This window comes from Amphibalanus amphitrite, unplaced genomic scaffold, assembly GCF_019059575.1.
Source record: "Amphibalanus amphitrite isolate SeventyFive unplaced genomic scaffold, NRLGWU_Aamphi_draft 000181F_arrow, whole genome shotgun sequence".
NCBI lineage: Eukaryota > Metazoa > Arthropoda > Thecostraca > Balanomorpha > Balanidae > Amphibalanus > Amphibalanus amphitrite.
In genome coordinates, this window is record NW_024881676.1 from 267653 (window position 1) to 283458 (window position 15806).

The window sequence follows — 15806 nt, forward strand, 5'->3', positions numbered from 1 at the left end:
CGTGGATCAGCGACTTGGGAAACCAGTGACCCATAATAGGGCGATGACCCGAGTCATGTTGAAGGAGCCAGGAATGCGGTGACCATGTTTAGGGGGTTTTCATGAGGAGCAATGGGCGGTGGCAGGAGTTTTTAGACCTAGGAGGTAGGTACGGGCGGCAATCTACCCTTCCCTACGATTACTTACTCCGGTCATCGGTGACCCGCGGACGTGGGTTGGTGACCCGTGCTAGGACGGTGACCTCTGTAGGCGGTGACCCGATAAATTGTCGGGTACCGGCTGCTGGACAGATGAGGCAGATGTTTGACCAGATGGCGCTCCGTCCGACACGGTCCATCGCGCAGGGCGGGTGGGTTGGAGATGGTGGAGGGTGGACAGGACGAGAAAACAGACTGTAAGGTAGACACAGAGAAGGCTGTGGAAGGCACAATGCCGGGAGGTGGATCCGGGGTAGTCCAGGGTTGAAGGGTGAGGTAATCTGATGATGTATTGAACTCCCCACGGACGCCGCGTAAAAGTTATGACTCGGATGTATGGGAGGATTCGAGCTCCGGTTCCACTCTATTGATTAACGCTTCATTGATGCGTATGATATGCATATCTGAGTGAGAGTCATGCTCAATCAATCAATCAATCAATCAATCAATCAATCAATCATGTATTGAGTCCTCCATGTGAATGGTTTTTCAGTGCTCTCGTCATACAATCATTCACAATCTATAAAACTACAAGTGGGTATAAAACACACATCAATAAGAATGACGCACAGTATAAAAGTAAAGAGAATCGTCTGTACCAGTAAGATACTCAGATGGCAAAATGTGAAGTTAAGAATGCAAAATACGCGGGTAAAAAGTAGACAAAGTAAATAAAAGTGAGCAGCGCAAAAAAAAAATCATCACAAAATACATCACAGCTTGTTTGCCAGAAAGCTAACGATGGAGACCGTTCCACGATTTTACTGCTCTAAAATGAAAAGTACGCCTGGCTCGCTCTGTTCTAATTTTAGGCAGGTCCAGCTGATCCCCACATGTGCCGCGAGTGAGCCTCCTATTCACATCAGAGCGACGCATCACGAGTCCAGCTAGAGATGGCGGCGCATCCGACGAGAGAATCCTACGCAGCATCGCTATGTCTCGGTCCTCCAACATCTTGTCAAACTTCGGCCATTCGAGAGCTTCCAGAGCTGCGCTAATGTGGTCGCGTTTAGACAGTCCTGTTACAATGCGCGCCGCGAAGTTAATGGCCTTCTGCACACGTCGCCTCTGGGTTGCGCAGCAGCCTCCCCAGACGGTACAACAGTACATTATGTGGGGGAATACAAGGGCCTCGATAAGCATCTTTTTTACTTCATACGGTAGCTTATGTCTCAACTTAGATAGGCCGACTAGTACATGGTAGCAGCGGCGGGTCACCAACGACACCTGCTTCTCCCAGGTCAGTGAAGAGTCAAAGAACACGCCTAAAATTTTGATCTCGTGACTAGGTTTAATTTCGCAAATGCCAAAGTCAATAGTAAAATTTGCACTACATATTTTTCTCTGCGGCTTTACTAGCAAAGTTCAGTCTTAGTTGGGTTGATTTTTAGCCTGTTCTGGGTGTACCATCGGAGAGCCACCTCCAAAGTACACTCCATACGCCGTTTTAGGTCGTCCAAATTAGAAACCGTATCAGAGTCAATAAACTGAATGTCATCGGCGTACATGACCTGCTTGCCACTGGGTAAATGAGACATAAGGTCGTTAGTAAAAAGTAAAAACAATTTTGGACCCATTAGTGACCCCTGTATCACGCTGTATCACGCTCAGGTGTTGCTATTTCGGTGAGCGTCATTGCTCCCACTGCAGGATCTTCTTCAGCTGACCTTGTAGAGGCCGCTGAGTCATGTGTTGGTCCGATGGTAGCCGTTTTATGCCTCATCCAGTGGCTGATAGTGCCTCTTTGGTGAGGGTGTGTCGAGGCGATCGTCTAAATATCGGCACGCCCCAAACGTGCCCAGTGAGCTAATCAGTTGGGCTGGGCTGCAGGCTGGTCTTTGTATCGTGAACTGACTATGTGCAGTCCGTGGTTCAATAACCTCGTAATTTCTGTTTTTATTTTGGTATTTTATTTTGTATAATTTAGGATGCTATGAGCTTACATTAGGCACTTATCTACGAATTATGACACCAAAGTGTTTTCAATTAGCTGTCTGATTCTATCTACAGCTAGTCGGTATTTAAGTCTGTTTTCTGAATAGCTGACCGCTGTCCGTGCGCCCCTCACTACCTGCCCTGTCTAACACCCTCGCTCCCCCCTACCCCACAGGGCGCCCACGCCGAGCGGGACGCGCTGCAGTCCCGTCTGGACGGACTCCAGGAGCAGCTGGAGGCGCGCCGGGAGGCCGAGGCCGCGCACGAGGCGGAGAAGGCCGCCCTCCAGGACCGACTGCGCCTGCTCGAGTCGACGGTCGAGGCGGCGACGGCCGAGCGGCGCCAGGTGGAGGGCCAGCTGCAGGAGGCGCGCCACGAGGCCAGCCACGCGCAGATCGAGGCAGATCGTGTGCAGGAGCTGCTCGACAGCGCCAACAGCAAGGTGCGGACCGCCAGAGGGACGGGGGAGGCGGCGTGTTCTGATGGTGGATGCGTGTTGCTTGCCGTTACAATTGTTTATCCCCTCTGCGGATTTCGATGCCAATTTCCGGTTGAGTTATTTTTGTATGATAAGTCCCTGTCTTATTTTTTGAGCCTCTTTCTCAAAGCCCATGTAGTTTCCAGTTGTTTGTAAAATAAACGTGCTAAATCCATGTCCATCATCCTGCTATGTTGAAAAAAATTGCAGTGGTGCCACGTCCTTTGTTCTACCAGTCTGTGTTTATATCCGTCGCGGCAGCAGCTATTTTGCATGGTTTATGATTCACGTTATTGATGTGTACCCGCACTGATTGATTTGTTTGCACGATGTGTCTGTGGTGTGTCTCTTAAAGTATGTGTGTAGTCCTTGGGTGCAACTCTGACCGCGGCATGTTGTGTGTATCCGTCCCGTGCCTGTCTGTGCATTTGTGTGTGCTGCCTTGGTACAACCCTGGTACGGCCATTTGCGCGCCCTGCCCTAACCACTGTGTTGTGTGTAAACATGTGCCTATAGGTGTGTGCTGCCTCGGCACGTCTCTGGTATGATTATTTATATGATCTACCCTGCCGCGGCCACTGTGTTTTGTGTGTGTGTGTGTGTGTTTTCTATCCTGACCGCTGTGTGTTGTGTGCTGCTCGGACCGCTCTGCGTCGGTACGTCTCTCAGTCCATCCCAGTGAGTCACATAGCTCGTCTGCCAACACCGAGCCACAGTCCCAGCACTGCCCCACTGATCCTCCGTGCAGCTGACCTCTGCACCGAGCATCTGCCCGTGCCGACGGTCTGCCTCTGCGCACATGCTGATTGTGTTGATTGTGTGCTCCGCCCGAACGCGCTCAATCACAACTGGCGTGTGCGCTTCTGTGGTCTCGGGGCTGGGTTGGGTGTCACTTTGATAGCTCATACAGGGTGTAACGAAATTATCCGGACATCTATTTTTTCGCCATATCTGCTCGCACAGTTTCTTCTTTAATGTGAGAAGCTGGAAAATCAGATGAATGCATACCTCTGGTATCTGCTCTCAACTCAGCAGTGACCTGACCTTGCGAAATGACTCTTGCTCTGAGTAAGAGTCGAGTCGCCGACGGGTTCATTTGATAGTTTTCGTTTAAGGCAGTGGAGAGAAGGGAGTACAGTCTCTCGTTTCGTAGTAAGGCTATACGTGTTTTTTTTTCATCACTGTTTATTTGATGCACCACATTTCGAATCATACACGACCTACATACCTATATCTACTTCATACATAATACACATGCATTACATACTTCCCCTTGTTCGTTCGTCCGGGAAAATCAGTGAAGGTGCCATCTTCATAGCGGCGGCGGAAACAAACCTGGGCGGACGCGTCGGCCGCGGTGCGGCCGGCCACGGCAGCACGGAAAGGCGAGACGAACCACGACAGCACGGACGGCGGAGGCGGGCCAGACTCTCACTCAGCTCTGCTTCTCAGCTTAGACGGCACAATTGGGGGTCGGGCAGATGGCGCCACCACCCCACCCACCCCGCCGCCACCCGTCCAGCCCCTCGACACCATCGCGCACGCTATAGGAATTGCATTGTACAAAAGGATGGAAACATTTTGAAGGATGTTAATGGAATGCGATTTCCGGTGGCGGGTCATCAGCCACCGCCCGCACCGCCCGGCGAAGGGGTATCGCGGGCGGCGCCCCCTATCCACCGGCCGGACGTGCGAGCCGTCGACTTGTAGTGCCGGCGCCCCGCACGCCCGGCCGGCCGACCGGCCCCAGTCAAAGAGGCCGGTCCCGGGTTGGCCCGGATGGGTCATAGGAGCGGTGGCTGATTTTCAGTTTGATCGCTTAGATCGCAAGGCTATACGTGTTGGTGGCATGGTGGCATGAGTCAGAAGCTGGTCTGTCAGCAGCTGGACATCAGCAGCAGCCAGTAGCACATCTGCCTGAGGCGTAATAAGATGGGACTTGGTGGCAGAGTCAGCCCGGCCTCGATCGCAAAAGGTGCCCTCTGCCAAGTGGTGAGGAGAGTTGTCAAGATAGCGACAAGGAAAGGGTACCAATTAATCCACAAACTGACTCGAATTCTTACCAAGGCAGATAATAAGAGGTCCCATATCATGATTCACCGTTACCCGCCCTTTAGCTTGGTTTTACTACCCTTCAAACTGAAAAAGACAATGGAATCGACGGGAAAACAACCAGTCCACCACCTTTGGCCTCAGGTCAGGGCGTGTCCACTGGTCGAAGGAAGACATGAATGAGATGGCCTGGTCGGATGGGAATCTGTTCGAGCTGCGATATCCGTTGAGCCGTCAAATCGGCCATGTGTGGGCTGCCAGCAGCTCGAATGTGCCGGCCGTCGCCGGCGTCAAACATCCGGGCAAAATCCAGACCTGGAGCATGTTCAGCTGCTGTGTAATATTCAAGTTGCTCATGACGACACAGAAAACCACTATCAGTGACGAGTATTACTGGCGCAACATCCTGGCTAGCGATTGGTTGGAGCCACTCAACCAGACGGCACAAGAGGGCTCGGTTTCTGAACGTGTACCGATGCCTGATTCAAGCCGCGCAGTCTTCATGCGGGGCGGCGCACCACCTTCAAGCCCCTAGCAGAATGAGAAGTGATGCCGAGAGGACCTATTTTTCTTCTGGGCTAAAGGGTTCGGGCTTTGGAAATAGTTTCCATGCAATTCCATCGATATCTTATAGACTATATTGTCCAGCAGGAATGAATGAGGGGACACCTGCCACCAGCGCCGCCCAACTGTGGGCACAGGTTAGTAAGGCGCTACTCTATATGAAACCCACTGTGCTGGAAAACCCAGTGGCGGGAATGCTCCAAAAATTTGTACCTGCGCTTTTATGAAAGGTGGCTATATAATAATTCAAAAGGGAAAATATCAGATTGGCTTGCTTCTTAATTACAGCGCGAAGAAAGATGTCCGGATAATTTCGTTACACCCTGTAATTATGAAACGAGCCAGATGAGCTGATTTGGATGGCGGTGTACTTGAGTTGGGTCAGCTTCAGCACAAATGCATAAGGGCACGCTGCAATGTAGCTATTCGGTGCTGAAGACGTTGCACTTTATTTGCAGTATTGCAACATGCACTGTGTTTAGGACAACCTTATGTACCGTTTTACATGGCACACTGGCACATTCAGCGCTCTGCCACAGTTGACCTGGTTATGCCATGCTAATTCCTTCTTTTTACAATTTTTTTAAATCAGTATCATTTCACTCAAATCACTTTGATTTTTTCCTCCCAATTCTATAGCCTATCGAGGCCCCGCTCATCACTCACTCAGTGACTGCAGTGGCTCCTTCACAGCGCACCCTCTGGCACACTGCAGCTCTGAAAAAAAAAAACTAAACTCTCATTGCGCGTAGCCCATTCGCCTTCACACTGGCACCTCACCCTGCCCCCATCGTCCCGTCAGATCGCCGAGCTGCAGCAGGCGGCGGCGGCCAACAACAAGTCCGAGCTGGAGGCGCTGCTGGACGCCGTCCGACAGGAGAAGAACAGGGTGGACGAGCGTGCCGCCCGCCTCCAGGAGACTGTCAGCCGCGCCCAGTGCGAGAAGGCCACTCTCGAGGAGCAGGTGGCATCACTACAGCAGGAGAATAAGGTGAGAGATGGGTGACGGGCTGCCTTCCCTTTAGCGTGATGGTATGGTATGGTAGAATTATTTGAGAACAGCTAGGAATCCTCTTAATCGTCAATGGTTCGCAATAAGCAAGAGGACAGTCATGAGAAATAATAAGTAAGTGGCTAGTTTTAATGTCTAGCATGTGTCCGACTGCCAGTTTCGTGCATGGGGTAATGAGGAGGAGGTCTCCAGTAGGGTCTGCTTCCTCGACTACACATGAATTATTTAATGAGCGGCAGCAGGATAGCCAGGCCACCCCTCCCGGAGGTGTACTTGGTCGGGTTATGGGCCGGCGCGGCGGCGTCTGAGCCCGTTTGGCCCCTCCCAGGGGTCTGGGTCTTGCCTGCAGTGACAGTAATGTGTTCTCTGCTGCTCTGGGATGAGCGTCATGTTGGGCCATTGGGTGGGGAACGGACGTGTTGCGTTTCTGCCGTCTGCGCGTAGACTGGATGATGATTACATTGTTATGGGGAGTGAATGCAGTTCATGCTGGCTGTTAACTTCTGCTAGCTAGGCGTTGGTCAAGTGAATGAGAAACTACGTTGATGTCTGTTTGATTATTTTTTTCTGATGTTGAATACTTTAATTGCGTTCTTTTGTGTGTCGGAATGCTGATTCAACCTGACTGCTTCATCTGATTACGCTGTGTATAGTATCGCTAATGGCAGAAGCCACTCACTTCTAGAGTCGCATCATCCAGCTGGCTGATGTGCTCAGCCATAGATAACATGAACTACCGCTCAGCTCACGCCTCCCAGCTACTTGACCGTGTGTTTTTCTCCCCTGTCAGGTGGCCAAGAATAACGCCAAGAAGGAGCTGAGTGACGCCCAGTACCGGTACGACCAGCTGGCTGAGGAGAAGGCAGCTGTTGTGGCAGCTTCAGAGCAGCTGCAGCAGTCCATACTCGAGCTGGAGGCCACCTGCCAGAGCCATCTGGAGGACAAACGAGAACTCAAGGTACTGGGAGAGGAACATAGGTGGCGGGTGTGTGGTCGGTGGTTAGTGATGCGTTCTGGGATTTGCAGTCGGAGGAAAGTATTGGGTTATTGATGGATGGTTCGAACTGCTTCGCGGCGATGCGTATCATTTGTTTCTTGGACTGTTGATGATAATCATTCTCAAAATGACATAAATACGAGGCTGTTGAAGAATGATAAAGTGAGGGAGGAGTTTCCTCTCCAGTCGCCAGCCGTTTATGGGTGTACTGCAAACACTTTTCGGTTGGCATATCGGGTGCCAGTATGTCGCTTAACTCCTAGCAGGTAAACGGCTCACTCTCTCTTCCTCTTATGTTAATTTTAACAGACCCCTTATAGCCTGTTAGGTAGCCCGGCCAAGTGTTGTACCCGACTTTCTGTTTTGTGATTTGTCCGATCCACCCGTTGTGACTTTGACTCCCTCCCCCTGTCGCTACCCAGGCCAGTCTGAGTGAGCAGCAGAAGCGGGCGGCCGAGCTCCAGGAACGGGTGCGCTGTCTGGAGGCGGACGTGGCCGAGGCCACCGACAAGCACCGCCAGGCGTGCGAGGAATGGGCGCAGTTCCAGGCCGACCTGCTCATGTCCGTCCGCGTCGCCAACGACTTCAGGGTGAGAGAGAAAGAGGGAGGGAGTGGGGTGCTGAAAGAGTAAGAATAATGAGTGGGGTGCCGTGGGTGTGTTGGAGAATAGAGGCAGGTGAAGGACTGCTCAAGGCCGAAAGAATGTGGAAGGATAGAATGGTGGGAAGGATGAAAGCTCCAGCAAAATAAAAAATTGGAGAGGTACTCGTCTTCGCTCACTGAATTGATCGCAGCGAAAAGCTGGAGATTCAGCAGCATTGCAGTGACGCACACTCGAAAGCGCTCCGGCAAAAGTTTTCCTCGGGAGAGTATTGAGCCGGATTTCGGAAAATAATTCCTTATAGCGACTTGGGTATCTACTTGGCTGATCGGCTACGACTAGTGGGGTATCGACCAACCCACAGCCCGACCGAACCAGGCCGGCCCTCCCCCACTATGTGATCCGCCAGACGCCTCTGCCGTCCCTGTTGGCAGGCTGTCTTCAGCTTGCCCCGGTTAGAGGCTGTGTGGCGACCGTAGCCCCGGTTTGAGGCTGTCTGTGGCTGGCCGCAGTGACAGATGGGTGTCAATTTATCGGCATCACGTACCCCCGTGTGATTTATACTCTCGCCGGAGCCGCGGTTAGTTAGAAAATGTGACCACTGGCTGGTGAGCTGCAAGGAACACTGCCGGGCCCGACCGTCCTAGCAACGTGTGGGGAGTCTATGGGAATCTGAGTCTATTTTAGAGGTTGATTCTCAAAGGGATCCTGGAAGACGCTTGGGAGGTAACTAAAGCATTGATTTATTTAATGGTAGTGATGCACCCGTACCGTATCGTATGTCGTATTAAATTAAGTACTCTGAATTAAAGTGAAATATCATATACATACTGCGGTCGGTGGTAGGAGCCACGGGGTGGCGGCAGGAGGAATGGCTGCCGAGGACGGTCGGCCGACCCAGAGTGGCCCTCGAGAGGGCTATAGAGGAGGTGACCGGGCCGGCGATCGATCTGCTCCGACACCGGGCAGACGAACGGGTGGAGACAGAGGTCCACGAACGGATAAATGAATGAATGAATGAAGAACAAGACGTGGACGGGCAAAGACACTTGGACTTTAAGTGGGCGCTGGTGACCTTTACATTTCGTGCGCCTTTAAAATTAATCCGCCCTTTAGCTTCATTGTGGAACGTGAAGCCAACAGACGTATGTGCAAAATGCAAACTGTGTAGACTGTAGATGAGTGGCCAGAGACAGAAGACTATTGTCTTGAGCAGTCGGTCCGGCCTAGTGAGAGTTGGAACGAACAGAGAGAGTTCCGGAGCGAGCCGGTCGTTCAGGCAGAGGAGAGGAGCGACGCTGTCATACAGACCAACTGGGTCAGAAAAGGTCGCCCTCGCCAGGCGCTTCTTAGAAAGCTCATCCCAGTCGGCGGCGTCCTGACTTTGAATTTGTTCGGCAAACTTTGGTGTCACTCGAATGTCATTTTCGTTTGCTGACTCCATCCGTGTATCTTGTGCAAAATGCTGGGTTATGAGTTTGAAACTTGTTTGTTGGAGTTCGAGCAAAGTAATATGCCAGCAAACAGTTGCAGGGCCCTTAGTCAGGCCGCGTATTGAAGCAATCAGGATGAGTGTTTTATCGTGCCCCGCTAAGAAATAACACTCGGAGGTGTCTTGCTGCACAAACACCTACTATATTTCACGGTGTTTAGAACAGCTGAACGCAATTTCTTGAATCACACAATTTCTGGGGTAGTACCAAAGTTGGTAGACATTGTTTCACGCGCCATTTATAAGGTTAGCGTAGCTGTAGTACAGCTCAACAACGTCGCTGCTTACGACATGTAATGGTGGCCCACAATCTACAGGATGGTCATTCATAGTTATTTCTTTTTTCGTTCGTAGTCAACTTTTCCAGTTGCTCGCTGTCAGGAGCGTATTCGGCTGATTGTTGAGTTGGGTCGATTGTGTGACCATCGTGAGCATCATACTCAGAACACACTCTTCTGTTAAATGCCATATCCGCGCTACGCAGTCTATATGCTGGATGTATTCTCCCTCCGTCCCTTCCTGGCCGTGATTTAGCGTCGTTCCCTCCTCGGGGGACCCGCGCTCGACCCAGACTCGCTCCGCCGAGTCCCATCTCGAGTCTCGTCGTGACTCGAGTCACGTTCGAGTCCAGTCGGCTGATGAACGCTTCCGGCGACTGCCGACGAGGAGCTGAGGTCGCCGACACGAAAAGACTGACGACTTGCCCGCGGACGTGCAGGGAATGATGGCCAAATGATGTTGGCGGAGGATAAACGGCGGGGACGTTGAATGCTGAAATACCTGAAGGTGGGCCAAGTCGATCGAAGGCAGTGTGTAGCGGACATACTGCGGTGTTCCGACCTCAGAAACGTCGCATCGAATATAAATGAATGGCATGGGTTTGCAATGCACTCACTGCATTCGACATTGAGGAATGAAGTGCTCGTCCATGCCATTCTAAATTTTATCTGGCTCTTTGTGATGCTGGGAAGCTGCGTGTGGAAACATTGGTGTAACAAAATAACGTTGACAATAGTTGTAAGTCAGCCGCGTTGGAACACGGCCCTCGCTCCTACTTTGATCCGTCCGTCGTCGGCCTTTACGTCTATCGTCCGAACGGACGGCCGCCCGTCGAAGGTCACCGCCGCTGGAAAAGTCGCCAGGCGCTCAGACGGGAGTTACGGACATCTATTGATTGCCAATATCGTGACCGTCGCAATATGAAGGCGATCTTAGCATGACAAGGACGCAATATTGGCTGCGTAGGAGGGCGGTAATGGCCCGTACAAAAGGACATGCTCGGTCTGATGAGACATTGTTTACTTATTTACGTTCATACATTTGCGATGAGCAATTTGGAGTCGCGTTGCTGACAAATTTATTAGTGTTATTGCGTGCGTACTGTGCATGTGTTTGAGGATATATTGAGTTTCATCGGTGATCTCGACTGATGTGGCAGCATAAATTGACATTTTATTTGGCTTCGCATGAATCATTTTCTGTCCCTTCCACCTCTTTTCCAATGTTTTTAGATATGCCTTCACTGATGATACCTTCGCACATGCTGATTCTATTTCCAGCAATCTCGGCTTTCCATCCCGGCGGCCCCAGGGCCCTTTACGGCCCTTTTGCCTTTCCCTCATGGATATATGAAGGCGGGAGAGCTCTGCGCTCCAATCTCCCAGTGTTGTGACCGCCTCTTTCTCTTCCTCAGACGGAGGCGCAGGAGCATGTGGAGAAGATGGCGCTGGATAACCACCGTCTGCGGGAGCGTGTGAGCGCGCTCAGCTCTGACCTGGAGAAGGCGCGCGCCGCCGCCGCCGTGCCGCCCAGCCCGCCGGCGCCCACCGGGCCGCCGTCGCCGGGCGGCGAGCGGCGCCCGCTGCGCACCGTGCAATCGCCGGCCGACGGACGCCAGACCCGGCCCGGCCTCATGACCCGCCAGGACAGCAAACTGTGCGTCAAAACACTCATCGAGACCATCGAGTCAGCCAACAAACAGGCCAAGGCCGGTAGGTGTCGGGGAGACGGGCGGGATAGTGTGGGAGAGGGAGAGGACTTCTAAGTCGTGTTTGTAATTACAGCTAAGCCACACACTGCAGCACTATCCCTTTCATCAGCTACCATTTCCACCTGCTGTCGTCTATTTTTATACCGCCCTCAGTCCAATTTTAGATCACCTGCCGTCTATTCCTATCCACCACGAACACTCGCATGTCGGCGGGGATCATTTGTAGCCAGAAATCGTCGGCCAGTTTCATCCATTCTGTGTGGTGGTCATTGGGCCCATGTTTTGCGCTCGTCCACCGGCCATTGGTAATGGAGCCCCTGTCACGTCGGTGAACGGGCTCGGGCGAATGATAATGGAAAGGAAGCGGAGAAAACGCCCGGCCGCCTGCCCAGCGGTCGATGGGAGGGGGGATGCTGGGTCGGAGGGGGTAGCTGAGCTGAGCGGGGTTACGGCTGGGTGGTTATTCTTTTCTGGGCGTTATGATCGCCTCCATTTGCTGCTGCTGCTCGACATCGTGGCTTTCTTTGATTAAGAGTTTAGAAGTTCAGACAGATGTTGTGGACATTGTTATGATGAAAAGGACATCTACCAACATGACATATTTCAGGCTATTCTTGCACGAAATCTAGCATCTTTAACCAATCCCCCATTGATTCCCGAACATCGTCTCTGATCTCCCATCGGTCATTTGTTTCAATACGTTCCCATTCATCCCCGCCTCCCCCACCCCGTCACATCTTTCTCTCTGTGTTTACCGATCTGAGCCTCCCGCGCGTTATTTCTCTGGGGAGCCATTGTGCTGATCGGTGGGAGTCCGGCCTCTGCTCGCCCGGCGGCAGGACGGGTCACAGATGGCGAGTTATTGGTCCGTGGGGGTGCCCCGGTGATGTGTGTGTTGTGTCCACGGGACACTCTGTGTGGACCCAACAGGTGGAAGGACAGGGTGTGATCGAGATCAATGTGGGGGTGTTGTTTTTTTGTGGAGTGACGGGACGTAATGTTAGCTATGTTTTCGTCTTTTTTTGTGTGTGTAATTGTGTGCGTCTGTTTGTCGGCCATTGTTAGTTGTCGATGTCTAAGACTGATTGTGCTATTTTCATTTCGATGTCATGTCAATATTTATTTTATCAATGGAAGGTTGCAAGCTTCTGTTTCTTAGCGCTTCCGTCCCAGCCTCAGTGTTTTTGATAGCGCCATTAGGTTAGACGCAGCACCACCAACCCATCACAATCAGTAGCACTCTACCGTCAATATTTCCCGACTAAAAGTGACTTCGGTGATCAGAATTTCAGCTAAATATCCCCCAGCGCCCCATTTGACGTCGTTTCGGGCCACCACGGCCCCATTTTATCCTCTCCTCTGCCGGTGGAGCGAACCGCTCTGTCCAGCCTAGTTACGTTGTGGATCATATGAAGCCTGGCCCGAACGACTTGTTGCTAACGGCTGTTGTTGCAAAAGGTTGTAGCGGCAGTGTATTCCCTTGTTTGTGGGTGTGATTGATTGTTTTGTACGTGTTGCGTTAGGAAACGATGCAATGTGTTTGTCGGAGAAAAGAATAGATGGTGTTTAAAACTTACCGGGGAGATCCTATGCAACGTGTTCGGCAACACTGTGAAGCTATTAGCTCTGATGGTGTGTGGGGGTGAGAAGCTTGTGCCCGAGCGAATTCTATTTGAGCCACCAGTCTGTCACCCGTAGCGATACTTTTGTGTTAAAGTTGGCAAGGTACGAAACTTTCGCCGGATTGGTTTTGAGGATGCACGCGTACTTGTGAAAAGTTTTACCATCTAAGGCCTATTTAAAGACAAAGTTATCCAGGCCTAAGGAACGAAGTTGCGTTAATTACAGTAGAGTATCCCTCCTACATTATCCGAACAATGCGTCTCTTGGTAACTGAACTTAAGTGGCTTACGTAACACGTCCAGGTAAAATGCAGAGAAAAATATAGTTTCTTGATTGTTGTGCTTTGTCGCATCGTATTATTACGGGCTATTTCTCGATAACTGCAGCATTTTTTTTTTGCGATACTACGCAACCACTTGGCGTCTTCATTCATCATATCACTTATGCCATGTGTCCGACTCGGTCACTTCTCCTTGGTCAGATATGCGTGCGGATCAATACACCATGGAGTATGCGTCGTGATCAATCAAACTATCTCCGCACATGTGTCTGACAGTGCCGCCCCGCCCCCGCTTGGTACGCACAAACGGTACGCCGCGGTGGCAATGTCGGCCCGCCGCGTGTGATAACAGCTGTGGTTGTGTGCTTGTGTGTGTTCGCTGGTCGGTACTGGCGTCTCATTACGCCCGGCGTTTGCGCCTGTCACTCTGGATCTCGGTGGCCCGGGTGACACTGTCCCGATGGGGTGCCGGGACGCTGAGACGCCGTGGTGCGTCGGGTCCCGTGCTAGGGGGTGGGTGGGTGATTGTGTGCGACTAGCGCTTAATTGCGACTGAATTACGCGTGTGGAAAGGATTGTTATGGCTGGGCATTTGGGCAATGAACATGATATGTTTTGATTTGGCCGACAAAACTGCGAAATTTTGCAAATGCTGCTTCGGGTGGACAGGAGCATATCGTTGGTGGCAATATTGTAGTTTTTTCTTTATAAACCTTTGAATTACACATCACACCTCCCTCCCCAACTCAAGAGAGTTTCTGACCTCGCCCTCTGACCCCTCCCTCCCGGCTCCCCTCCATCAGAGAGCCGCAGCTCGTCGCAGTCGAGTCTGAACTCTGAGCCGCAGCACCAGCACCCGCGCCTCACGGCCTCTGCTAGCTCGCCGCTGTTCCCGGCGCCGGCGCTGCGGGCCGGCGCGGACTCGAGCGGCACCGCGCCCGTCACTTCCCCCGGCCTGCGGCCCTTCTCACGCAGCTACACAGGTGAGAGACGGGAGAACTTGCCGCTGAGGTGTGAGATGTGTGAGAAATGTGGTGTGTGAGATGGGATGGAGACTTAACCGTCTGTTTTTAGCCCTATCCCAATCCCGGTGTAGTGTGGTTAACGTTATTGGATCTCCGTCCGCCTAGTCCGAAAAGCCACGGCTCGGTTTTAATTGTTATGTTTTATTTCGCACTGCGCGGCGTCCCACACGAGTTGGCCGAATTGGCCATCGTTTCTGTTCGTGTGCCTGTGCCGGCGTCTGGTAATGGCTCCCGGGCTGCCACTGCCAGCCGTCTCCGTACGGCGCGGTTCGTCCCCGGACGGCGGAGAGCGTGCGGCCGCCCTCCCGGTGGGACGGCACGAGTTTGGCTGCTGCCAGCTCCCCGGGGGACGCTTCCGGCGGGCGGGATCAGAAGCTGCCGACCGGAAATGGTCCCCTTCCGTCGGGTCTGCGCGGCTCGGTGACGCTTCTGTCTTGTGGTGATGGTGGATGGTGATGGTTGTCCGTGCATGCTTGCGAGATGGTGAGGTGAGAGTATGGTATCCAGGCGCTTCGTTTTTATATGGGGATTTGTAAGCAAGAATTTCCCTTCTCCCGTGGCGTTCCCTGATGACCAGTAACCTTTTTTTTTTTTGCAGCGTATCGTGCCGAGAGGCGCTCGGGTAGGTGGTCGGAGTGTTTCACCCATTGAGTGCCTGTATGTCCGTATTTAGTGTGCTCGCTGTGTGACATGACTAAATTCACAGATCTGTCGAAACCTAGCCGGACTGATACGTAGAAGTAGACATGACCCGTAGAGATGTCGTGTGAGATTGTCTTGTCAACTGACGCTGGTCAGGACGGTTTCTGTAGTTGTTTTATCCCGCATGCTGCTCTTAGCTTTCAATTAGCAATGCTGAGTAGATTTGTATTGTAGTTCTGTCACCTCCCTTGTCACCTTCGTTCCTCCTTGTTACGAGCGAGCGAGCGCAGCGAGCGAAGTGAGTCTTTTCAATATAACGGAAAAATCTCAGTATGAGCGGCCCGGCCCGGCCCGGCCTGTAACGCTTTTGAGAGGCTTATATCTCAGTAACCGCTGGACCGATTGGCCTGCGGTCTTTTTTGTTGGGTAGCCCCATCCCTTCTACCCCGTAATTGACTACTTTTGATACATCTCAGTGACCGTCGTGGCACGTGCCACGTGAAAAGTCAAGGGTGTTCAAGCTGTTTTGCAAAAGTAGTGATTTTGTGAGGCCCATATCTCAGCAGCCGCTTGGGCGATTGTCTTGCGGTAATTTTTGTAGGGTAGCTGCATCCCTTCTACCAAAGGTCGGATATTCTTGATCTATGTGAGGGACCCCCACTGCATGTGCAAAATGCAAAAAGAAGAGGTGCCAAATTTGTTCCCATTTCAATAACTCGGTAATGACTGGGGCGATTTCGCTGAAACTTGGTATACAGGTAGGCACCCACCAGGCAATGCATTCCCATGTGTTGCGGTTAGGGTGCTACTGCACGTGCGCACGTGCAGGGGGCGTTTCCAGATCTCGAGAACGGCTGGGCCGATTGCGCTCAAATTTGGTACACGGTTGGGGACCAGTTAGTAGGGTGCCGTGCAAA

The 15806-nt window shown here is 52.1% G+C and overlaps 1 protein-coding gene across 8 annotated transcripts in view; it reads left to right on the forward strand.

The window, feature by feature from the left end:
* LOC122384098 (cytospin-A-like) overlaps window positions 1–15806 on the forward strand; it is a 144389-nt gene that overhangs the window by 109533 nt on the left and 19050 nt on the right. For 4 of the 8 annotated variants that reach the window (XM_043371106.1, XM_043371109.1, XM_043371108.1 and 1 more), the window contains 7 exons: window positions 2308–2574; window positions 6029–6217; window positions 7029–7196; window positions 7658–7825; window positions 11023–11320; window positions 14026–14205; window positions 14846–14869. In XM_043371106.1, coding sequence (XP_043227041.1) covers window positions 2308–2574; window positions 6029–6217; window positions 7029–7196; window positions 7658–7825; window positions 11023–11320; window positions 14026–14205; window positions 14846–14869 — 1294 coding nt within the window. The remainder of the gene's footprint in view (window positions 1–2307; window positions 2575–6028; window positions 6218–7028; window positions 7197–7657; window positions 7826–11022; window positions 11321–14025; window positions 14206–14845; window positions 14870–15806) is intronic. The other 4 variants (XM_043371107.1, XM_043371110.1, XM_043371111.1 and 1 more) reach the window with 1 other exon arrangement.